A 26,357-nucleotide genomic window follows, 5' to 3' on the forward strand; every position below is an offset into this window, starting at 1 on the left:
GCTTCTTCGATATTTACTGTACTCTTAAAAAAATAAAATATTTTGAAATTGCTTTTTTTTCTATTGTATGTGGGAATTAAATGTTTCATTATGTTTGTATTGGTTTTATGGATACTCATTTCGGTATTTGTTTATTGTTTTGTAGTTTAAGTCGTAGAATTTTTCAGTAGTTTAATGGGGTGAGATGGGGGCTACATAAGTTTAAAAGATAAAGAACTGCTGCCTTAGGTTTTACATAAGAGCCGATATGGCTTGTTCTTGCTTTGACCCATATGCCAACCAGGAGCAGACATATTGTGGAACATTTTAAAACTGAGGGCTATCTGTCCCCATCAGACTCTCTCTAGAAATATTTTGTCTTCTTGAAGGAAGATAATGTTTCTTCTGTGTGCTGTCGGTGCTGGCTAATAAGAAACGTTTCTACAACGTTATAAATAGTACTCAAGTATTTGATCACAGCATTTGATCTCAATTAGTTCTCTTCTACTGAGTTTTTATTGATGTTGTTAAACCAGTGCCACTTTTAATGTACTTTTTTTTATTTTTAGGGGCACAATGATTGAAGAAGAGCAGTTTGTAAATATTGATTTAAATGATGACAATGTTTGCAGTATTTGTAAACTTGGAACCGATGTAGAAACACTGTCATTCTGCCACATCTGCTTTGAGCTGAATTTAGAAGGTAAGGTTAATTGTATATTCTGGACTTTATTTTTAAAATAAAATCCATTAAGTACCACGTTTATGTGCCGTACAAAGCCCTACTTGATGGATTTTGTTTTGAGATTGGGATTTCCTTTGACATCTTCGCTATTTAATCATTTGATCATGGTGTTTACCTCAGTATGAATATCTGTATTCTAGTAAGGCATTGTAGAAACAATTGCACTACTGTTTTCCTTTAAGTCGTTAACTAGTTTGTGTACTTTAAAAAAGCAACCTATTATTTAACTTGAAAAGGTTTACCCTCACAAGCAAAAAAGCAAAACTGTTTGAATCCCTCAGTGATTAGTTATTTTTGCGAAAATATTATTGTATGCCTCTATTTCATAGTGAGTCAAGGCATATTAAACAAAAGTTAGGTCTACTGTTTTTATACTTCTGTAACTATTATGCAAGCTAATGTATGAAAATAAAGCTTTTTCATTAGACAGAGTACTCCGGGCCCGAACCAAGAATCCATTCGGGTTATGATTTGGTTCACCATGTTAAGCCTGTAGAAGTAAAATGGTAGTCTTAAACTGTTAGCAATCAGTGCCCTGCTTGTGTGCTCCAAATTCAACCCTGTCAACATAGTTTCCTTAGTCTGGTCCTATAAATTGTCATTGCGTGCACCCTGACCAACTGGAGTTGTGAAATAGAAAGAATATCATTGAACTTTAGTTTGCACACCTAGAGCGATATTTAGTAGGATATTTAGTACACAGTTGAAATAAAGTATACCACTAGTGTTCTTTGTGTCAACAGTTCAAAATGATTTTTGTACCAACCTGTTCTGCTTTTTTGGATTGCGTCCACTCGCACCATCTGAGTAGTTTCTAGGTCTCTCCTTCAGACCACTTGTAGCTGTCTGTCAAAGATCTCATTAGGCCCATACTGGAAACCTACATTGGACTTCGTGCCAACCACTTGCTTACTATTGGTTGGCTTTCTTGTCACTGTCATTTACGTACTTCTTATTCAATGACTTTCCTCACTCTTTCTGTTTGTCCCTCCCCTGGAGCATAGCTTCTTACCTATCCTTTGCATTCGAAAATGTGTATTCTTCCATTGCTCGTTAGGGAAGTACTTATTTTTTTTTTTTTCTTCTTTTCATTCAAGACTCCACGAAATTGCATGTTTTTTTTTCTTGCTTGATCCTTGGTGTGATGCTTTCACCCTCAAATCCCTGGCCCACTCAGATAGGGTTGTTTCCTTCCCAGCTCGTCTATGAAATCATGGCAAAAAGTAAATGTTTGCTATGGTATGAACAAAGAGTACTTTACAAGTTGTTTTCGATTTTTTTTTTGTTTTGCCTGTATTTTACATATTGCATGAAAGCACAGTTCCTGTGCTGAAGGAGGGGCCGGCTACTGCACTCATCCAGTTGGCATTTAGGCGTATGAGATGTACTTAGCATGGTAGAAACGGAGATGTCTCTTGCTCTGAAGATCGCAAACCTGCCCCCTGGGCTACCAAATGTCTGAACCATATTTTTAAGATCTAAGCCATGTCAAACTTAATCTTACATTGGCAAGTATTTCCTTTAAATTCCGACACTTCTTATTTCTTTTAAAATAATTGTTAGTGTTTCTAAGTGAGAAATATTTGAAAAATGAACTATACCATTTAAAAAAAATTGAAAACATTGAATTTATGTACAGTTTTGAGATACATTAACATGTTTCTTTTTCTTCAAGTATTTTGAAATGTTTTTCTTCTTTTTTTTATTTTAAATCAATGCTTATAAACAACCTTCGACAAAGTCAGTAGTTTGGCACTTGCAATGTAAAGGCTAGATCTATCAGCTTTGCCATGTTTGTTTTTTGCTTTGAAACCAAACTGTATCTGCTGAGCTCATGTCTAGGAATTCACAGATCATTATTACTTCACTAGAAACCCCCTGCATGCACCCTGGTATTTGTGGGGAAAACAGCCTATTGGGTAACTAACCAGTAGCAGTCCCAAGGATGCTGACGTTTTTGTGACCTGACAGGCTAGGCTAGGGGAACCTGTGGCCATCGGCTGAGCGCTTACCTGCAGCCTAATCTGCGTTTTCATGTTCTCATGGCACAGATAAAACCTGTTAAATCGACTACTGGGTGGTTATTTGGCTGGCCGGGCTATCCTGTGTGCTGCATCATGAAACAACGTGCAGGAAGGTGAAGAGCCAGTGAAGTGAAATTCTGGTTGCCACGCAGGCCATTGAAACAATGACTGTTAGGGTAGCAGAGCTTATTCATCCTATGTGCTGCTTCGTGAAAAGGTGCTCCTCAGTTGGGGGCATTTATGCAGAGGAAAGCTAGGCAGGCCACACCCACTACTATAGAGCCTTTCCATGACAGTTCTTATTGGTGACAATTTCCATTGGTAAAGTCAAAACAGAGAAAATGCAAACAATGAAATTCCTGGAGAGAATTCTCTTAAATTACCCCGAATCTTGGTGCTGATGAATTCTTCAACTGCTACAGGTAAAATGTCCTAGTCAACCACTGGAACATCCTCTTTGTATTATTTTTTTTTTTAGTTAAATGTTTTGGCTGTGGACTTGACTTGCTGTCTCTTGAATCTCAACTTGAGAAAGCACCTGCACTTTTGTCCTTAGGCAATTGTTAAAATAAACTGCTTGAGAATGGGCCTCCATTGCAGGATTAGTTAAGCCCAGTTGAAAGCAGGGCCGTAATTAGTGTCTACAAGGGAAGACCTGTAATTGGCTGAAAAATGTTAATTTATTAGCTTTATTAGGACTAGTTGGAAAATGCTGTAGTAGAAAACCATTAGTATGGATTCTTACATAGGTGGATCTTTATGGTTTGGTGTAATCCACATGGAGAAAAAAATCTTTGTCTAATAGGCCTCTATTTTATTTCTACCTTGTATTCTGCATAAATGCTTGAGAACTAAATGGTAAGTAGTATCTCTGTATGGTATTTGAATTTATTATCCACTTACCGAACAATAAACTATACATACTTGGGCAGTTTTCCTAAGTAATTCTCTCCTTATGTGATGTTGGAATGTAAAATGGTGCTGATTTTTAGTAATACTCATTGGAAAAAAATGTATACTAAATAAACACCTGCATGAAATGGTATTTTCATTCAGCATAACCTTGTTCTGTGTAAGGAGACGTTTTGGTTGTTTTCTGTGTTGCCTAGATGTTTGCATGGCCATTTAAGCACTCTATAATATGGTTTCTATTAATTTTACCACAAACATGCCAAACCCTGGTCATGATTAGGAGAAGGAGGAAGAAAAATGGATTCTAGCCATATAGTCCTTCATAGCAAGCTAGAGCTGCCATTAAAGCCCTGCTCCATAACAATCACACATACCTTTAACAGCCGATCTAACCCACTAAGGCCAGGCTGTAAGGCTATTAGAACATTCTGACTCATAAGGGTGAAATGTCTACATTAAAAAAGGGAGCCTTCTGGGAGACTCGGGGCTTACATCCTCTCTGGCCTCCGAAACATAAGTGTCATCCAGAGCTCCTGCAGTGTGCACCTGATTGTTCCCAGCATACACACACTGGAGTAGTGAATGTGTCCAGCAGTCAGCCCCTGGATGTTCTTGGGCCCTGCCGTACTGTTTTACAGAGCTGAGGGAGACAGCTGAGCAGAATTTCCCCTTCCTTCTTCCGAGGCTCCAGTGACACAAAGCAACAGGGCAGGTGTAGGGGTAGAACTTGGTGTGTCCCCTCGCCCACAGTCTCTGGCTTCCGCATTCTACTATGCATTCCTTTCAGGCTGTGGAGAGGCGGGGAAGGAGAGTCAGAGGTTGTAGATTAGGACATTGAAACATTGACAGCAGCAGGACTACACCAATATTTTGATATCTTTTTACTCAAGTGATAGCAGCTCTTCCTTTCATATGGATTCTTGGACCTTCTCTAAATAGGCTCCTGTTATTACTTCTTGCATACTATAAATCTTTTAGCTATTTGTAGGCGAAGATCTCTTGTGGACCATTCCAAAAACCTACAGTGGGTTTAGAGCCCACCCATTTCTTACCATTGGTTTGCTTTGTTGCTCTCATTTGTTTTTCTCATTCAGTGACTTTTCTTCCTCTTGTGGTTATCCATCCCATGGCGTACATACCCTCTTCACCGTCCTTTTCATTGTCTTACTTGTATTCTTCCACTGCTCACATTCGGGGAACTTTTTCCATTTTTTTTTTCCCAGCATCCCAAGAGAGTGCATGTGATGTCTTTATCTCTCCCCTTGTGTGCTGCTTTCTCCACCAACCACCTGCACCTTGCATGTGCTCCATGTTGCTCTGTCTTGCCCCAGGCCTGTCCATTATTTTCTCTACCTCTTTCTTGTCTTTTTTTTTTTTTCTTCATATTTTTGTTCCTTGTCTGGCCCAACCTCAAACACCTCCTTTGCACCCTCACCTCCAGTCCAGTCCATGTTGCTTTCTCCCCCACTAGCTTCTCCTTTGCCACCCCACATCGTGGTCATTTAATAAATATATATATTTTTTTTTTCTCGAGGACTTTGTTCCGGCCATATTCTGCCAGCACGATCAGCTTTACAAAACTCTCTTTAGTGCAACATATATGTATATTCACAAAAAAAAACAAAGGTTACAGGGGCGTTGTAGTTAGGTTCAGATTTGTTTATGCACAAAAGCATAGAAATGCAGCTTTTATAGTTGGGTATTTCAAGTAATGATAACTCATGCGCTAAGGTAAATATAGCTCATTCCCACACCATGCACAGTTTTCTCATTGATAATTTTACTGCAAATGTTAGTGATATTATCATTAGTGTCATAAAAGATGTCATGAGTGAGGTGGTTTTTTTTGTTAACACCCCCTTACCCCTTTTCCCGACCGCCTCTTGACAGATCATCCTGAAACTTTCAATGCACAAGACTCTACAGGGCACTTTTTGTGGAAAATGTAGTAAAGATTCGCCAAACAGTACCAAAGTTATAGGCAAGTCAAAAAATGGTTTCTTCTATGGAAACTGGGAGACAGGGGGTGTAAAGAAATGGCTCCCTGTTGCAGTTACCCCCCCACTTTTTGCCTGATACTGATGCTGACTTGACTGAGAAGTGTGCTGGGACCCTGCTAACCAGGCCCCAGCACCAGTGTTCTTTCACCTAAAATGTACCATTGTCTCCACAATTGCCACAACCCTGGCACCCAGGTAAGTCCCTTGTAACTGGTACCAAGGGCCCTGATGCCAGGGAAGGTCTCTAAGGGCTGCGGCATGTCTTATGCCACCCTAGGGACCCCTCACTCAGCACAGACACACTGCTTGCCAGCTTGTGTGTGCTGGTGGGGAGAAAATGACTAAGTCAACATGGCACTCCCCTCAGGGTGCCATGCCAACCTCACACTGCCTATGGCATAGGTAAGTCACCCCTCTAACAGGCCTTACAGCCCTAAGGCAGGGTGCACTACACCACAGGTGAGGGCATAGGTGCATGAGCACTATGCCCCTACAGTGTCTAAGCAAAACCTTAGACATTGTAAGTGCAGGGTAGCCATAAGAGTATATGGTCTGGGAGTCTGTCGAAAACGAACTCCACAGCTCCATAATGGCTACACTGAATACTGGGAAGTTTGGTACCAAACTTCTCAGAATAATAAACCCACACTGATGCCTGTGTTGGATTTATAACAAAAATGCACACAGAGGGCATCTTAGAGATACCCCCTGTATTTTACCCAATTGTTCTGTTCAGGACTGACTGGTCTGTGCCAGCCTGCTGCTGAGAGACGAGTTTCTGACCCCATGTGGTGAGAGCCTTTGTGCTCTCTGAGGACAGAAACAAAGCCTGCTCTGGGTGGAGGTGCTTCACACCTCCCCCCTGCAGGAACTGTAACACCTAGCAGTGAGCCTCAAAGGCTCAGACTTCGTGTTACAATCCCCCAGGACACTCCAGCTAGTGGAGATGCCCGCCCCCTGGACACAGCCCCCCACTTTGTGGCGGCAAGTCCAGGAGAGATAATGAGAAAAACAAGGAGGAGTCACTGGCCAGTCAGGACAGCCCCTAAGGTGTCCTGAGCTGAGGTGACTCTGACTTTTAGAAATCCTCCATCTTGCAGATGGAGGATTCCCCCAATAGGGATAGGAATGTGCCCCCCTCCCCTCGGCAGGAGGCACAAAGAGGGTGTACCCACCCTCAGGGCTAGTAGCCATTGGCTACTAACCCCCCAGACCTAAACACGCCCTTAAATTTAGTATTTAATGGCTCCCCAGAACCTAGGAACTCGGATTCCTGCAACCTAAGAAGAAGAGGACTGCTAAGCTGAAAAACCCTGCAGAGAAGACGGAGACACCAACTGCCTTGGCCCCAGCTCTACCGGCCTGTCTCCCCACTTCTAAAGACACTGCTCCAGCGACGCTATTCCCCAGGGACCAGCGACCTCTGAATCCTCAGAGGACTGCCCTGCTCTAGAAGGACCAAGAACTCCCGAGGACAGAGGCTCTGTTCACCCAAGACTGCAACCTTGAAACAAAGCAGCAACTTTGGAACAACTTCTGTTTCCCGCCGGAAGCGTGAGACTTGCTACTCTGCACCCGGCGCTCCCGGCTCGACTTGTGGAGAACAGTCACTTCAGGGAGGACTCCCCGGCGACTGCGAGACCGTGAGTAGCCAGAGTTGCCCCCCCTGAACCCCCCACAGCGACGCCTGCAAAGGGAATCCCGAGGCTCCCCCTGACCGCGACTGCCTGCTCCTCAGATCCCGATGCCTGGTAAAGACTCTGCACCCGCAGCCCCCCAGGACCTGAAGGATCCGAACTCCAGTGCAGGAGTGACCCCCCAGGAGGCCCTCTCCCTTGCCCAGGTGGTGGCTACCCCGAGGAGCCCCCCCCCCCTTGCCTGCGTGCATCGCTGAAGAGACCCCTTAGTCTCCCATTGATTTCAATTACAAACCTGACGCGTGTTTGCACACTGCATCCGGCCGCCCCCGCGCTGCTGAGGGTGTACTTTCTGTGTGGACTTCCCCACTTCTTGGACTTGTGGACCCCCCCCCCCCTCCTCCCCGGTGCCCTACAAAACCCCCCTGGTCTGCCATCCAATGACGCGGGTACTTACCTGCTGGCAGACTGGAACCGGGGCACCCCCTTCTCCATTGAAGCCTATGCGTTCTGGTGTGGTAACTTTGGGGTTGCTCTGAACCCCCAACGGTGGGCTACCTTGGACCTAAACTTGAACCCTGTAGGTGGTTTACTTACCTGCAAAAATTACACTTACCTCCCCCAGGAACTGTTGAAAATTGCACTGTCTAGTTTTAAAATAGCTATATGTCATTTATGTGAAAACTGTATATGCTATTTTGCTAATTCAAAGTTCCTAAAGTACCTACCTGAAATACCTTTCATCTGAAGTATTACTTGTAAATCTTGAACCTGTGGTTCTTAAAATAAACTAAGAAAATATATTTTTCTATACAAAAACCTATTGGCCTGGAATTGTCTCTGAGTGTGTGTTCCTCATTTATTGCCTGTGTGTGTACAACAAATGCTTAACACTACTCCTCTGATAAGCCTACTGCTCGACCACACTACCACAAAATAGAACATTAGAATTATCTCTTTTTGCCACTATCTTACCTCTAAGGGGAACCCTTGGACTCTGTGCATACTATTCCTTACTTTGAAATAGTGCACACAGAGCCAACTTCCTACAGGGAGAGAGAGAGTGTTCTCCCCCCCCGTCCCCGTCCACCCACCCCCAACTGGATTAAAGTGGCAGAGAGAGACACACATATTTTAATGTTGATTGATTCTGCTCAACATCGGCCAACAGCGTTAGCAAGGCCATTGGCTTTGCCAGTGCTTGTTTGGGAAACCAGCACAGTACCCCCTGCCCCACAGCATGGTTGTTGTTATGCAGCTATGTATATGTTTTAGGACCCCTGCCTTTATACTGGACTTCTAGAATGGAGGCCATCCAAGTAGATCTGCCTCTTTTCTCTCCCTCTATTCCCTGCCTCATTCCCCTTTCTTCCTCCCTCTTCCTGTGTTACTCCCAGACTCAAACTTTACAGAGTGGTTGACACGGCAGCTACAGTGAGCTTATGATATGAACTGAAAGCATAATAGCAACCATAAAACATACCACGACACCTACAGTGTAAATTACAATTGCAAGCTAATTACAGATATCATCTGCTTCCCTATCCCACACTTATGTCTCAATCACACTGCCAAGTGCAGTGCCCTGGACAACATAAAAGCACCTCTTGGATGTCTCATGCATGACAACAAAATGCTTGCCACATGAGATCACAACTAACATAACTCTCTGCCAACCACACATTCCCCCCACCTTAGGTAAACGCAATGTGGAGTGCTATATACTTGTTACAGCACAATAAAGAAAATAACTGACTTCAAATTCTCACACTTAATTTGTCCATTCATAAAAGCCCTTCACTTTACAAATAACAGGTTTACCGCTGTTGACCAGAGATCAATTTGAGTCCGTACTATATACTGGGTGAATGTTAAAGGAGGAGCTGAGTTACTTTGCAGAAACTCTATACACCATGTGCACAGAATGCTGGCTACAAGCAGAGGTCCTGGACTCATGGCGAGGCTCTTTGTTACAATACGGACACAAAGAAATATAGATGAATTGCCCTGCTGGACATTGAATGGAAAGCATACACCAGCACTCTAAGAGAATTAGCCAGATGGATTGAGGAAAAAGGGATATTACCCTTCTTCCCAACTGGGTTCTGCAAAGGTGGCTCATCAATTGACAGCATAGTTGCTTTATCCTAGATAGCGCAGGAAGCAAACACAAAAAACATGCCAGCTTTTGAATGCTTTGTGGATTATTCAGCTGCGTTTTATGGTGTCTCCTGCATTAAGTTATGGAAGACGTTGAAAAACTGAAAGATCCCTTACAACATCTTGAATGCAATCATCTCACTATATATCAGAACCTGAGTAAGAATAAAATTGGCTGGGGAGACGGTCTCGGGTACTGAAACAGAGCTGTGTCTTAGCTCCAATGCTTTTTAACATGTATATGGCTAATTTGGACAAAGCCCTTCAAAAACCAAATTTAGCCACCCCGAAAAATGTGCAGCAAAAGGCACTCTTAATGCAGTATGTGGACGATTTGGTAACATTTGACCACACTAAAATAGGTCTACAAAGGGGGTTGGACACTTTAAATCTCTGTAATGAAAGCAACGAACTAGTGGCCAACCCAGACAAGACAAAAGTGGTGGTTTCGGACACTTCATAAAAAAAAAAGCCGTACTGGTGCCCAGACCATTACTACTGCAAGAATGTACAACTACCTGCGGTATGGCTCTGTGAAACGGGAAAGTCCTCTCCACACTATGCAATCTTCAGGGGAAGCTATGTAGTTCAACCACGGTACCAATCAGGAGGGCAAAAAAACCAGACTGTTGGCGATTGCAGGGTATGCACAACAGGCGTTCCCGGCCAACTTTATGTGATGCTGGAAAAAACCCAATGTCGGGGGTACAAATGCACCTTCAGGCTATCGGAATACACGTGCACTAGTCTGATCCATCTGGAGTTTGGTCTGGCCCAGTATAAATATGGATGTTTGGGCACACAGGCGAAATACTATTACTACTTGGGCCTAAAAGCTCCAGCAGGATCCTTGAGGAATGTGCTTAAAGCAAACTCATGACACCGCTACATGCAAAAGGCCGCAGAGGGTTGCTAAAACTAGCAGCTGAAGACTGGTCAAAGGAAGGCACAAATCGCGCTGCCATAAAGAATGCAATAAACAAACAAACATCTACCAGCTGTTGCGGGACGAGGATATAATTGGGTACAATGGAAACAAAGGGCAGCCAGGTTTAATCGATCCTACGAGGCAAGCAATATACGGCCGCATTTGAACAAAACACTTGGAAGGAAATGCCTAAAAGAGATTCAGTAGGCCACGTTGGAGCCTTGCCAACAAATGTAGACTTTGCAAGCACAGAGAGGAGTCTCTGTTGCTCTTGGTTTGCTGCTGTTCCTCCTTGTCTCAACAGTGTCGGACGCTAATTAAACCAATATTCTTTTCAAAAGGAGTAAGGACATGCGCAAAAGCAGTTTCCGTGCCTTTTCCAGTACCTCTTCCTCAGATTTGGGAAATATGAGAGATATGATCCCAGCTGAGCAAAGTAATGGGGCCTGGCAACAATAAAGAAAAGCATGATTCAATTGCCCCAGACAGCTGGCAGAGGCAGTGGAACACTCTCTGCTGACCTAAGTATACTTTATCTCAAGTAATTGTATACTATGTATGTGGTGTGGTTGCAAGACAAAAGTTTTTAGGAGCCAAACATAAGCTCCTCTTTATAAGTCCTAGGCACAATAAGCACACCCTCACTTAAGAGCAGAGGTCTTCTAACTTTTTATAGCCACCCCACCATGCCCTGTGAAATAGTCATTGGGTCCCCTTCCGAATTTTCAAATTTATCCTTAAAAACTGGTAATGTTTAAATATGTCTAGACTTATTCAAACATTTCAGTTAAGTTCTGTTACTATATTAAAAATGCAATCAAATACATGATGCCAAACATATTATTCTGGTCAGGCAGGCCTAACTAACATGTAAAAGGATCCACAGTGTGATTATTAGAAGTGGGGCTTTCACAAAGTATTTGGAGTTCCCCTCCTTTTTGACATATACATGTTAGCTATAGCCCATTACAGAGCAGTTTATTGGTGCTCATTTTTTTCACCTGCTAACGCTTTCCTTTCTAGTTATTTTACTCACTCTGGGACTCGTTTTAGGCCAATTAATCTTTTGACCCTGATTGAAGGCACCTTAGGACGAGATAACTAATCAGTATGTCAATCAATATGTCAATAACATCATCAATAAGACTCAGAAACCACCATGACCTTGCAGTCATGAATAACCACACCAGTTTAGTACGATTATATGAAGTTTATTCCCTATTGATTACAATTCTACTAGCAAGTTTATTAGTCTCAAAACCAAGAAACACATCAGTATTGTCATAATATGGCAACTTGAATAAGATTTCATCAAAGCCAAAATCGCAAACATTAGAACATAGCACGATGTCAACATATGTTAACCTTAGCAGAGTATCACTAGCACATTATTCAACAAAGCATTGGATCAGTAATTTGTCTATTTGCGTTTGTTAAGGGAACCCCCTCAACTAACCTCGAATTAGCATTGGCATAATGGGCTTCATGCAAAATAATTTAGTAATAACAATTTAGAAAACATTCTAATTATCGTCTCTGTCAAAAGTAGCAATTGGTACCTAGAAAGGAAAAGCAAACAGACAATTACAATTTCATTGTCATATAGTTACCCTCCATATTGGGGCAGCATACAGATTCAGTCTTCGTCCTCAGGACATCAGATGATTCGCCATCAGACAGGGAATTCAGCAAAAAACGGGTAAGAAGGGACACTTCCCTCATAAGGAGGAAAAGTATATAACGGGCAAAATAAGGACAAAAGATGGTTTGAAGAACCAAACAGCAAAGTCTCTATGCAGAGTGACAAAGTGCCTGGGTCATAGCAAAAGTTTGCAACGGCATCTCCTAATGGCTCCTTGTGTCATAGGTTTTTATCCCTTTTTCTGTTGTTCAGTCCCCTAATTTTCTATTGGATGGGGTCGGTACCCCACTATCTCCATCCAATGGGATTGGAATGATTTCATAAAATTTGTCACCCCATAACAGTTCTCATGTAGTTTATTGGTTCTTATGATTGACGTCTCCAGCGGGCAGAATGTCTGGTATGATTTCATACTCTAGTGGTCCTTTTCGCATCTTTAGTCAGTAGGTCTAATGTTTGTACCGGTTTAGGCGACCTTGTACCTGTCTTAGTCTACAGTGTTGCATTCAGCAAAAAATGTTTCTCTGAGCAAGTTGAATTTCTTGGGAACGGATCTGCTATGGTTACATTCAGCTTATAGTTTTTGAAAAAGTACGAGTAAATGTCCTTCAGCGAGTCAGCACACTGCACGTTAGAAAAACACATTTAATATGAAAACCGGGCAGCTAGGCCTTGACTCATGCTAACTAAAGTCTAATTTTTTATTAGCAAAACCTTAACATGTAATTCTTAATATTCGTGTAAAACTTATATTTTAACATATCATTTTTCATTATTAGTCAGTTTAATTAGTCATGGTATATATTTGCGGCCACTCCCCGTGGGCACATTTCAAGCGCATGTTTAGCAAAAACACATTAATACATTTTCTATGCGGAATTATTACGCCTTAGTTCATAAACATTTCATGTTAATTTTAAGTATAAGACTACGCTCTCACACCTGAAAACAAAGCTTTGTCATTAAAATAATGCTTCTTTTAGCCAGAGCCTCGTGAAAGGATCACTTTGCCCCCTCTCTTCCTCCCCCCCCCCCCCCCCCAGTTTGAAGACCCCCTGCTTTAGAGGATAGGCACTTGAGAACCTCTCACGTAACTGTACACCAGGCAGGAGTGTGTCGGTGCATATAGAGGTTTTTAAGTCGTTAAAAACAAGCTTTTAAAATGTTTTAGGTATAATGAGCGTATCGTCAATTTAGAGGTATCTTTAGCTAGGAATGTTTGCGTCTTCATAACGTTTTGCACAGTAACCAATTACGCTGGATTTAATGAGTGAATGTATACCAGGAGTGAGGGGGCTTAGGAGCTCTAGAAGTTTTTAGGCGCTAAACACAAGCTTCCTGTAACAGGCCTAGGGGACAGGAATTCTTAGCAAGGAACGTATCCGTTCTCGTATTGAGAGGCACTGGAACCAATTATGCACAATCTAACAATAAGCAGCAGGAAAATGTATTGTCACCCTTCTTTCATTTTTACCTTCTTCTCTCAGAAGTGTGACTGAATTGAATGCAATTGACAAGCCACAGTCTAAATATATATTAGCATATTTTATATTTTGTTTTATTTTAGATATGTGATTGTATCAAATGGGGAAACTGAGATAATTTTAAGTAATCACACAATATTTTTCATTCAGTAATATATAGCTAATGCTTTCACATTCTTATTTTATTGCTCTCACTTTTTGTTTGTGCTATGTGTTTATGAACTACATATCTACCTAACACACTGCAGATTTTTAATTAGGAGTGTGCCCATTTTCTTACTTGACAGTTTAGATGAGCGGCCATACTTCTTTTATGTTTGCGTTGTCTAGTTTTCTTGTCTTACCAATACACTTTCAGAGCAATGGTCAGTGTAGTCAGAAGAAAAGAATGCAAGCGTGACTATTCCTGTTGTAACTTGTCAGGCTATATGTTGTAAACGAGGGTTGCCAGGTGGTTGCTCCCGTCTAAAGTTTTCTTACACTTTATTCCTTAAGTTTTTTTAATTTTTTTTAAAATTGTTATAGTTTTTTCCTCTTGTTCAGTTTGTTTTTGTGAATCATTAGTCTGTCTTGGGTGAAAATGTTTAAGTGTAAAGCAAGTGGTTTAGAGGTTGGTGTCTTAAATGTTAAAGTTAAATAGCATGCCCCACGTTTGAACCTTTCTTCACTTTAATCAAGTGCAACATTCCTTTTAAAACAACGCTTAACATATGGGGCCAATATAAATGAGGCATAAGAGCATAGGCCAGATGAGATATCTAGTAAACAGTTATTATTTATTTAAATATTTCACATCAGAAGCACAGAAAATCACTGCTCCACCTTCCTCAGCAACTGCACTGTTTTCAGTGTTCTTTATACACCGGTCAGTGGCCATTTCCCCACATAATGTGTCTGACTCGGGTCCATAATTGTGCGATGGGTAAGAACTAATTAACATAATTAGCGGAAGTAGTGACACTATATCTAGTGCCTCATTACATCACTATCAAATTACATAAGATTTTTCCAGCCAGCAGCCCAACAAACTGCCATGCCCTACTAGCCTGCACTTCCTTCCTGTTTTAGACTGTGTCTTTTCAACTATTAAACATTTCCTTGTGAAACCACAGTAGGTAGCTTCACTCTTAATTGCTCACACTTGCTGTCACTCTTCCCTGATGTCCATAACGGATGGAGCATCTTTGCAATGGATGGAAGTGTAACAGGCTGTACTAAGGGTGGTATTCTGTAAGGATGGCGAACACAGCAGTGGTGCAGTAAAAACGTATTTATTCACAAACAGCTTGTTCGACTTTCGTCTTCCTCGGTCCCCAACGTCCACCACTAGAATCCCCCCACATTCTGCAGCCCCAATATTCCATTTCAACATTCCACTAACTACTAACATAGCAATTGCACAACTGAGTTATAACACATTTCCCTTCCAAAAATAAAACAGAAATACTTTGAGGGAAATGCATAAGATACCATTGTACAAACAAAACAAAAAACTTATAATATGACAAAAAAACAAACAGACAACATGAAACAAACACGTACAAAACAATATTGTATACCACATTAAAGAGAATTTTTCAATTAAACAAAATCTCTGAGTTTGAAAGGTAGACAACGGTTCCTCACATTGAGTTTCATCCTTGAAGCAAGAGAATCCCTGTTTGACATTGTCAGCACCATTCCTTTGATTCCCTGCCAACCCTACCTGTTCAGAGGTTTCCGCCTGAACTGACTGTCCACAAACCATTTAGCTACCACCACACTCCACAGAACGTGCATTTCCATTCCAACTCGCTAACAGGTGATCAACGTATTCTCCTTCAACAGAATCACCCCGGTTACCATAGCACTTTGCCACTCTTCTCACATTACACACCTTGCCATCCTGTGTAACCACACTGTTCCTCAACACCTTGACCACCTTAAGAGCCCTTCCAAATTTACTTTCAGACTTTCTTACGATCCCAGGCTTACGAATCTTGACCCGGTCTCCAACTGCAAAATCAGGTCCCTTCACATTCCATTTTTTGTCATGGATTTTGTTCATCTTGGTCTGTTTGCACCTGACCTTTCCCTGACATCATCCATAGACACATTTTCAGATTCTTTGCCTTGCTTCCTTTTGAACCACCATGGACACAATTTAGACACTGGATGCCTTCCCCTAAACAACCTGAAAGGACTTACACCTGTTGTGGACTGTGGTGTAATACGATAATGCCATAATCTTTCCCTTAACTTTTCCTTCCACAACCCCCAAAACCACGTCCCCAAACAATGTTATCTTTAAGAACACAATTAAATCTTTCCACCTGTCCATTCCCTTGTGGTTCATACAACAGAGTTGTAACATGTTAAATGTTACTATACCTAAAAAGAACTCCGTGTGTCATTTGCCATCAAATGGACCCCATTATCTGAAATTAAAACTTCCGGATAACCTTCTCTAGCAAAAATGTCCTTAAAAAAACTCTATGATTACCCCTGCTGATACACAGGGAACCATTTTTACTTCTGGCCATTTAGAAAAATAACCATTCAGTACTAAACCATACCGTGCATCTCCAGGAAGAGAATGAAAAGGGCCAGTAATATCAAATCCCAATTTCTGTCAAGGGAAGTCCGGCCATGAAACAGGCACAAGAGGCCCAGGCACAGTCCTTAACATCTTTTCTGCGTTCACACAAACATCACACTCCCGGACCACTTTGTCTACCATTTTATCGAATCCTGGCCACCAGAAACACGTGCGTACTAGACGTTTCATAGATGTCGTACCCAGGTGTCCCTCATGGGCTATTCTCAGAATAGTCTCCATCAAACCTCTAGGAGGAATGCACTTCCCTTTTTTGAACAACATCTCATTTTCCACCTCCAGTTCACCTCTAATCTTACTAAAAGGTTCTACCTCCGCCGAAACTCTACCTCTGACAGGCCAACCATCTCTCACATACCTTTTTACTACTTGTAAAACACAATATTTTTTTTCACAATTCATCTTCTTTTACTCCCTCGAACTCTGCAATAATGTATTCTGACACTGTGGAAACTACCTCACACTCCCACATCTCACGTAATGCATCGCCTTCCTTTTTCCCATTCTGTGGAAGTCTCGACAGACAGTCCGCCACCGCATTATTCCTCCCCGGCACATATTCAACCTTGAAACAATATTCTTGCAATCTTGACACTAGTCTGGCAATGCGAGCAGTGGCATTCCAACCACCGCCAGGAGAAAGAATTCCCACCAAGGGCTTGTGATCAGTTTGAAGGATAAAACTTGCACCCCAAATATAGTCCCTAAAATGTTCAACTGCCCATGTGCATGCCAACAACTCCTTCTCTATCACGGCGTACTTTCTCTCCGTGTCATTAAGTGTGCGTGAGGTAAACGAGACATTCCATCTGTCCTTACCACATCTCTGAGAGAGTACACTACCAATACCATACATGCTTGCATCCACTGTCACTATACACTGTGGCCCCTTACTGAAGGGTCTTAGGGTATGAGCCCCTACAATCTCTTTTTTAATTCTCTCAAAGGCTTCACACTGTCTTTCCGACCACTTGAACTGAACTCCTTTCCTCGTGAGTTCCCTCAATGGCTCCAACTTTGTAGCAAAGTTCTCAATTAACTTATTATAGTACTCACATAGTCCTGTAAATGATAGTAGTTGCTCCTGATTATCTGGAGCAGGAGCATTTACAATTGCATCTACCAACGACTGTTTTGGGATTACCCCCTCACCAGATATGGTATGACCCAAATATTCTACATATTTGGCAAACAATTTACACTTTTTCTCCTTTAGAGTCAAACCATTCTCTCTCAATACATTGCAGACATTTACAACATGTTCCTTGTGCTCTCTTTCATCCTTAGAAAATATTAAAATGTCATCTTGAAAGCATTTTACATATTCATCCATGTTTTTGAACAAGTGAAACATTGCTCGTTGGAAGACTGATGCCTCAGAGGCTAAGCCAAAAGGCATCCTCTTGAATTGGAATAAACCTTGTGGAGTAATAAAAGCAGTAAGATGCCTTGAGTCCTCTGTCAACTCCATTTGATGATACGCGGCTCTTAAGTCTAAGGTTGTGAAAATGTTCGGACCCTCCAGCAAGCTAATTACCTCTTTAACCTTTGGTAGAGGATGACAATTAACAATCATGTTTGCATTCACCGCCCTCAAATCCACACATAGCCTCAAAGATTTGCCGGGCTTGCGAGCCAACACAATTGGAGATACCCATTCCGAAGATTCGATTTCTTCTATAACATTGTCCACCATCATCTCCGTCAAGATGTGTTTTAACTCTTCTCTGACACTTATAGGCACATTCCTAAGTTTTTGTACAACAGGCTTAGCATTTGCCTTGACCTTAATTTTATGACTGTAATTCTCCAATTTCCCTAACTTACTGGTAAAGACTTGTGGAAATCTGAAATAATCCACTCCTTGTTATCGTAACACTCTACTGCCAACACAGGTTCCTTACTCCTGGGGTTTAGAACTATGCTCAATTTACCTTGATCTATCCACCCTAGAACATTCACCCCTTTCGCTGCCACATACAACTTAATATTTGCTCTCCTTCCCTTAAACAAAATCTCCATCTCAACAAACCCCATTACCTCAATAGTTGTCTCTTCAAAACTCTCAGCCATAATGTCAGGTTCCTTTAGGTCATTAATATCCCAAACTCCCTCAAACATTCTTTCAAAATAATCCTGCACGACAATTGTCCATGGCGATCTCGAGTATGCCATAAGATCTAGTTTTTTCCCCGCAATAGTCACCTCACACATAGGACGTTTCAACCCACTCACATTGTCGTCATGGCCACTCTTAAGTGACAACACTGTGCCACTTTGTTCATCACATCTCACATCACTTTCCCATCCATCCTCCTCACACTTCCTTATGCCTACATGCGCCACTTTCCCTCTTGACATATTGTTACTTTAAAAAAAAATCTCTGCATACCTAGCAAAATGCCCCACTCTACCACATTTTTTACATTCTTTACCAACAGCGGGACACTGGGATGACGACGCTAAGTGATTTAAACTTCCACACCGAAAACATCAACATTTATCCAACCTGTCACCTTTCCTTTCTCCCTACAGCACTGTTACTGGCACCTGAATTACTGTTGGGATTAGCTCTCACGGCACCCACAACATCCATTTCCACATTACATGTTTTATCAGACTCTAGAATTGTTTTCATCCATTTGTCCGACTGCTCTAAAGCTTTGGCGGTTGCAATAACATCTTGTACCTTAGGATCCCCATGACCCACAAATGTTCCTGGATCTTCCTACTTTTCACATGCACAATTATTTGGTCTCGGATGATTTCATCAGTCATTTCTCCAAAATTACAATGTACAGATAAACCACGTAGTGCCGTTAGGAAATCATCAAAACTCTCTTCTGGATGCTGAACTCTAGTGTAAAACTTGAATCTGTTTAACGCTATGCTTGGCGTAGGCTTGAATCTATTTTCCAGTCTCATAAGTGCTTCCTTAAACACATCTAATTCTCCATTGCCCTGCCCTTGGATAACAACAGGTGGTAAAGTTCTGAAAACCATTTGTCCCTCAGAGCATAAACAATGTAGCAGTGTTTTTTTTCCATTCGTGGGACATGTTTTCATCATCCATTGCCTTCATATATGTCAAGAATTATTCTTTCCATCTGGACCAGGGCATAGGTTGATCACCCTTTGTTTGTAAGAATTTAGCAGGCGGTTCAAATTGCATCTTGGCAATTTAAAAGTGTAATTTAGAGGATAAAGTTTATTTAATATGTATTTCTTTGTCCTTGACTTTGTTTACACCTTCTTATTTCTGATGAACACAATTCAAATTGCCTGCTGCGTGAGTCTGTCTTCAATTTCTTTAGTTCCACAGTCCTCTTTCTATGCAGATTGTATATAGCCTCGAGACTACGGACTGAAAATAACCAACTGGAAAGAGACTTCACCGAGTAATTTAGAAGCATGAGCACCGCTTCAAAACTTCAAAGATTCCATATATCACACGCAGCGCGAGGAGTTTTTCAAAGTCTTTTAACGTGGTGAGTACTGTGAAGCTGCAGCGCATAACAATGCGTAGCGTGAGGGGCCGGCACAATTAAAAGAACACTGCCGAGCGGGACACGTGCAGAGTATTTCAAAAGCCGCTATAACCTAACGGCTTTAAAAAGAAAGTTTCTTATCGTGTTAGCTTCACCAAATATACTCAACAAATAAGTTAAAGGACTTAAAATATTCACCACCGCCTTCGTAGGTTCCTCTTCTGAAATTGTTTGCCGTATACACGAAGTAATGACCGTCAGGCTTCTTCGGCTCGGTTTCACGGCTTTGCGTTTCTATGGCGACGCGTCTCAGGTCCGCATAGGAAATACAAAAGTATTTCCAAACACTCGTCGCCACTGTAAGGATGTCGAACAGGGCAGTGGTGCAGTAAAAAACGTATTTATTCACAACCAGCTCGTTCGTCTTTCGTCTTCCTCGGTCTCCAACGTCCAAACGACCACCACTAGAATCCCCCCACATTCTGCAGCCCCAATATTCCATTTCAACATTCCACTAACTACTAACATAGAAATTGTACAACTGAGTTATAACATATTCACTTGTGGTTCAATAAGCATTAATTATAGAGTATTTTATCAAGTCTTGGATTTTAAATGGCACAGGGGATCTTAAGTGAAGCTTGAGCCTGTTATTCTCATGTGCAGATAGCAGATTTTGTTGGGTGGAATGCAAAAGACGTGCACATCGTTCACTTTTTCCATACCACACTTAAGACAGTTCCTCGGCTCATATCTCCCAGGTTGGACGGTTCTGGATGTCTAGTACGCTCTGCACACTGTAAATAAATTATTAGAGTAATTAGAATAATTAGAGTAGCCATAGATACTTGCCATAAAGTTGTTAAATCTGGCATCAGCATTTCCCTCCTTCAGATCTGTGTTGGTAGGGTAAAGTCTTCTTTCCTGGCTTGCCCTAACAACCAGTATCAGTTAGAGAGTTCTTTTATCTGAAGATTTTCTTGCAGCCAGTCCTCCCAGTTCCTGTTGCCTTTTCCATCTATACCCAGATTATGCACCCAGCTTACCTGTTGGTAGTATTTGAATTTAGGCAAGTTACCCTTTGTGATTTCAGTCAGGGATTCCCAGGAGACCTGAGAATTATCTTTATTAACCTGACCCCATTTATTCACACCTTCCTCGATTGATTAGGGGGCCCGCCAGTTTGTCCTGCAAACATTCGGATGTTCCTGGTGAGTTCCAAATTGGTGCAAATTCACTCTAGAGCTTTATAGGGTTTGGTATACATGAGTTATCCAGTAGCAAGGATCTTACATACTTTATTTTAAATGCTCAGCAGTATAGCCAGAAACCCAGGCTTGTAATAACTCTAAACTCTTTTCCTGTGGAGTTTCCTCCATGCAATTCTCGCCCCATTGGATGACCATATAAAACCACTTATCTCCCCCTGTAGTTTCCTGAACCGGTACGGTTTGAAAACTAAGGCTATCACATTAAATATTAAGGTACATTTTTGGGGGTATCATCATTTTTAGAATGTTAGACCTTCCTATTAAAGAGCGTGGGAGACACTCTCACAAACTTAATAATTTCCTGACTCCATCATTGTTTTATCAGTTGATTTGGGCAATTTTATCTACGTCCTCAACTACCTGGATTCCTATGTATCTTATTTTTTCTTTAACAAGAAAGCTGTTGCACTGGTTCCACTCATTATATCTTTCTTTTGCCGAGTAATCTGATAGCCGGAGACCTTCCCAAAGTCCACCAGAGTACTCAAGATTGTTGGAAGGGAACTCCCCAAATCCTGTGTTAACAGCATCAGATCGTCTGCATGTAAAGCCACCTTCTTCACCCAGCCATTCCATTAAAAAGGAATAATATCTTGACTTGCTCTAAGTTTGATTACCAGAGGCTCAATATACAAAAAAAAAAAGTGACAACAGGCACCCCTGCTGCATACGTCTTTTATGCTTATTTGTTTGGTTAAATTCACATTAAACGCTATCCTTGCTGTTGGGTTTTGGTATAGTGACTTCATCACTCTTAAGAACCTATAGCGCAGGCCATGTTGTTGGATTACATAATGTAAGAAGGGCCAGCACACACTATCAAAAGCTTTGGCGGCATTAAAAGTCAACACCATCAAAGCAGTTTTACCCTCTGCCTAGTGCACCAATCAAGTCACATGTTAGCTACTGGAGTTGCCTTCCTTTAATAAAGCCCCTTTGGTCTTCATGTATCAAAGTGCCTTTCACCTTTTTCAATCACTTAGTTAATACCCGAGTATAGATTTTATAATCGCTATTAAGTAGTAAAATCTGTCTATATGATTCACAGACCTTTGAGTCTTTGTTCAGCTTTAAGATTCAACTGATGATCGCCTCATCCCAAGAAGGTGGCGAAGAAAGACCTCGAACAAAAGCCGCATGTAACAATTCAGTTAGGGTAGGAACCAGTTCTTTCAGAACGAGATACTAATTTGGTAGGCCATTCGGACCAGCTGCTTTCCCTCTCTTTAATTTCTTGATTGCCTCCAGTACCTTTTGAAGTTTAAATCCTCCTTTGCTTCTATTTTCAGAGTCTGGATAGCCACTTCTATGAGGTAGTTCTTAATCTGGTCTTCAGAGGTACCTACATTTTCTGTATACAACTTTTGGAAAAAGTTTGTAAACACCTGTTCTATCTCTAAATCCTCCTTGCATATTTTACCTGTTTCTTTGATTTTGATTACCTTATTAAAAATTCTAACATGTTCTGTCTTTGTTTTCCAGGCTAATAGTTTACCAGATCCCTCTTCATAGTCCTAATTAGCTAGTTTGCTGGCTTCCCATATACGACGCACTATGGCCTCCAAATCATTTGTCAGGTCGTCTCTTGCACTCCTTACCCTGTCTTCCGCAGCGGCCAGGTCCTGAGCACTATGCGTATTGCCTGCCTCCCACTGCAACCTTTGTATTGTAGATTTGAGGTCTCTTAACTTGTTCTTTGGTTCCTTATGTTTATTTGCTACCAAGCGGATGAAGGCTTTGTATGTATCCCATATAATATGCAGGGGGCCCAAGTTTTCATTCCCCTGAAAGAACTCTTTCATATCTTCTTTCAGTTGGCCTGTAACCTCAGAGTCTAACAATAATGTTCTATTTAGAGACCATCTGTAAGGTGCGGTTGTTTTATCTAGCTGAAATTCAAGTCACAAAGCTGAGTGGCCAGAGAGATGTTTTGAGACATGTTTAATATTAACTTTTTTTTACTCTTACCAATAGCCACTAAAAAGAAGTTGATAACGGAAAAGTGCCTATATTTATTTTGTTATGGAAAGTAAACTTCTGCTCTCTATTCCCTCTTATCCTCCAGATATCAATTAATCCTAAATTACTTTGAGGTGTTTCACTTGAGCTCTCATTTTAGGGAAGTTCACTGTATGCCTTATGATAGTTTTGTCCAGTGTAGGGGCTATTAACACAATAAAATCCCATCCTAATATTGTAGGAGTTTTAACCTCCAGAAGCTGATTAGACGACCCCTGAAGGGGAGCCAGATCATCAATATTCGGCCTGTGGTACCCCACAAAGGCATACCATTTTCTGTATATTTTTCCATTCTTCTTTCAATAGATTGTCTCATGCAAAATTTAAACTTAATTGTCTGAGATCCTCATTCCTTCTATTCTTTATTCGGAGGCTGTTTACGTTCCTGCTCAAAACCTTTAAAGGTACAAACATTGACGACTCTATCATCTTATACTAAGAAACGGAGACCATCGCAACCTTTATGAACTCCGTAGGGTCTTCATATTTTGTCTTATCTTTTTACCTATGATGACTTTAATTTTTTCTTTCTATTTTCTCCGACATGCTCTTTCACCCAGTGTTAAAAAGCTATCCCCCAATCTTGTTGCCACTCCCTCCCCGGTCACCCACTCTCCTTTCAGAACCCTCCCAAAAACCATTTGGGTACTATTGAAAGATGTATACCCCTTTGAACTCTGGTTTTCCTCTGCCAGTTGTTTGACTTCTGGTGCTCCTTGAATTGCTCTATTAGGACTTCTGCTTCCTGCGGGTCAGTTATACTGTGCATCTTGTTGGTTGTTCCACATAACTTTCACGATCACAGGGAAGCACATCCAAGCGGTTACACCCAACGCTTCAAATCCCTGAATGTGCTTTCCCACCTCCCACTGTCTGTCCTGTGTAGCTCTAGAGATATCCGACCTGACCTGGAAAGAACACTCCCCATTTGTGAAACTATTGACTCTTACAGCCTCTCAGGATTTATTTTCCTTAAGAGAATATGTCTTTTCAGGGTTTTTGCCTTGCTGCACTCTACTAAATTGATCCCGAAATGTACTTTGCATGTCCTCCTCCAACTCTGCGGTATTGATGCCAGGGATAAAAGCTTTGAGTAAGTAAGTTAATCATAACACCTATCATGTTCTCTCCCTCTAAGCCTTATGGAATGTTCCATACCTTAATGTTATTTCTTCTTGCATTCGTTTCTAAAGACTCTATTTTAGCTCAGAGATACCTTTCTCCCATTTTGAGATCCTTAATCTCCTCATGATTGGCTTCAACCTCCTTATTTAATTCTTCCATGGAGGTTTCTTTCACCACCATTCTCTCTATTAGAGTATTCCTTTTAGCTTCAAGGTCACCACAGGTCCCCTGGATTTTCCCCTTGTTCCTTTCTGATATCCCAAACCTACCCTTAATTTCTTCTGCTAAGGCAGCAAGCAATATCTAGCTGGGCTTCATGCACCTGCAGAAGGGAGGTTTGTAGTTCAGAGTCGCAAGGCTGCTCCTGTGCCATACCATTAGCTAGAACCTGAAATCTATTACTAGTCTGAAGAGACTCCTTAGCCCCCCAACCCCCAATTCTCTTCCATACCTATATTGTCTGCTCTTTGTGACTGTGGCTTCTCAGCCTGGGAAGACAGGTAGAGCAGTTGGGGGTGGGGGAGACCATCCTCTGCACTCTTTGACTGAAATTTAAAAAAGGACTGCAGAAAGTGAGTAATCTTAAGTCGGTCTGTAGATTTGCTTCCACCCCACCAGACCCCCTTTATGTTGCTCTGTTCCCCAGGCAAATTAAGAGGCAAATTTAGGGGTCCCTTGGCAAAGGGTGGAAGAGGAACCTGCAAAGTCGAGATTATTATGAACCTTCCTTCTACACCTTTCTCTTCCCCTACCTCCCGGGTTTTTTTGTAGGGGAAAGAGGACCGGGACTGACTTCACTCAAGGTACTGGATGTGTTTTCTGCAAGGATGTGTTTATTCCTTTGAGTATATCTGTTTTTCACTATGCTGAATAGCTGCTTCCACCGTGGAGCGGGGGCTGTGAGCAGATGTAGCATCTAGGTTCAGCACGGATTGGCGAGCTTCAGCACGAATCATCTTCCGGGGTACACCAAGCAGCGTAGACACCAGCTGGACTTCCCTGTCTCTGCTCAAATATCTGCCAGGAAAACTTTTTGGGGCTGAGAAGGAGGAAAAGGAAAGCGGGTGCCGTAGGAGTGTGGCGGAAGGACGAGGCGGCAGACGAAACCTACAAGAGATAGCCAGACCCCCAGCTATTCGCAGAAAGGTAGAAGGCAAAAGGTCAGTGTTGTCCGGAGGGAGAGCTTCGGAGGGGCTTAATTTGGACCTGGAAGTCTTATGATTGGGGGGGGGGGGGGGAGGGGGTGGGGGGGGGGGAGGGGGAGTGGCAAGGCAAGGTGTTTCCAAGGTCATATAAATGGTTTTGATTCCATTTTAAGTGTATCCATTTCTTAGTAGGCACTACCACCAATATATTTTACCCCAAATACAAACAACGTTCTTGGGCAAAATAAATGCTAGAATTCGCACTGTAAGCTCAAAGTACGGAAAATGCCTCACAATTGCAATCAAAATGAAACATTTTTGTATCAAAATGAACAGACTTTAAATCCGTGTTTTTTTCCCCTCAAATGGCACACCTCACCCTCATCACCTCCCTCTTCTAGGTTTTTGTGGAGTTACCCTCCTTTCCCTCTACGATGTCAGATATTGCCACCCTCCCCCATGTCAACTCCCATGGCTGTTTTCACCTAATACCCTCCGTCCGCCTCCTGTTACAAAAGTAACTGCCCACCCCTGCCCAGTCCTATCCTCGTATTCAGTCACTATACAGGTATGCACAATTTTGAGGCTAAGTAAACCGCAGTCTAGAGAGTGCTCAAACCCTGAGGACAAAGCTGTCTAGCTTCCAGATTCCATGCACGAGTAACTCTCCCTGTCCCTGTGTTTTGTCCTTAGGGTATGTGCAGTCCTGTTTTCTATAATCAGTAACACTGGTACCAGGCATGCAAAAGGAAATATTGGACTGGGAGCATTATTCGAACATGAGTGGGGAACATGAGAGCACCCCATAGCTGCCCAAAGTCACCACTATTTTCACTGAGCAGACTGCACAAGACGGTTTATGTCTGCACTCAAACGATCCTCAGGCCTCACCCTCAGCCAACTGTGTTCCTATCCCCACTCTTTTCACAGTGAAAAGCTGGCAGTATTGGGCCTTTCAGGAGGTACAAAGAGGAACTCTGCACCAGTAAGAGAGAGATACTCTCCTTTCAGTTTACACCCTTGCATATGCAGTGCTCGTCCTGTTCACTGTGACTACGGACGCAGCTTCGTTTGACTTTTCCGTCAAGCCGACTGTGTCTCAGGATGTCTCACATGGCATGTTAGAGCTATATAAATACCTACAGAATCCCCATTAAGTTGGGTATAAACATCAATAAATCAGGTGCCAGACGGCACTGTAT

The 26,357-nt window shown here is 42.0% G+C and overlaps 1 protein-coding gene across 1 annotated transcript in view; it reads left to right on the forward strand.

Moving 5' to 3' along the window:
* C8H21orf91 (chromosome 8 C21orf91 homolog) overlaps positions 1-26,357 on the forward strand; it is a 107,354-nt gene that overhangs the window by 11,709 nt on the left and 69,288 nt on the right. The window contains exon 2 of the mRNA XM_069204104.1: positions 549-682. Within this exon, the coding sequence (XP_069060205.1) occupies positions 549-682 (134 nt within the window). The remainder of the gene's footprint in view (positions 1-548; positions 683-26,357) is intronic.

The sequence above is a fragment of the Pleurodeles waltl genome, chromosome 8 (genome assembly GCF_031143425.1).
Source record: "Pleurodeles waltl isolate 20211129_DDA chromosome 8, aPleWal1.hap1.20221129, whole genome shotgun sequence".
Taxonomy (NCBI): Eukaryota; Metazoa; Chordata; class Amphibia; order Caudata; family Salamandridae; genus Pleurodeles; species Pleurodeles waltl.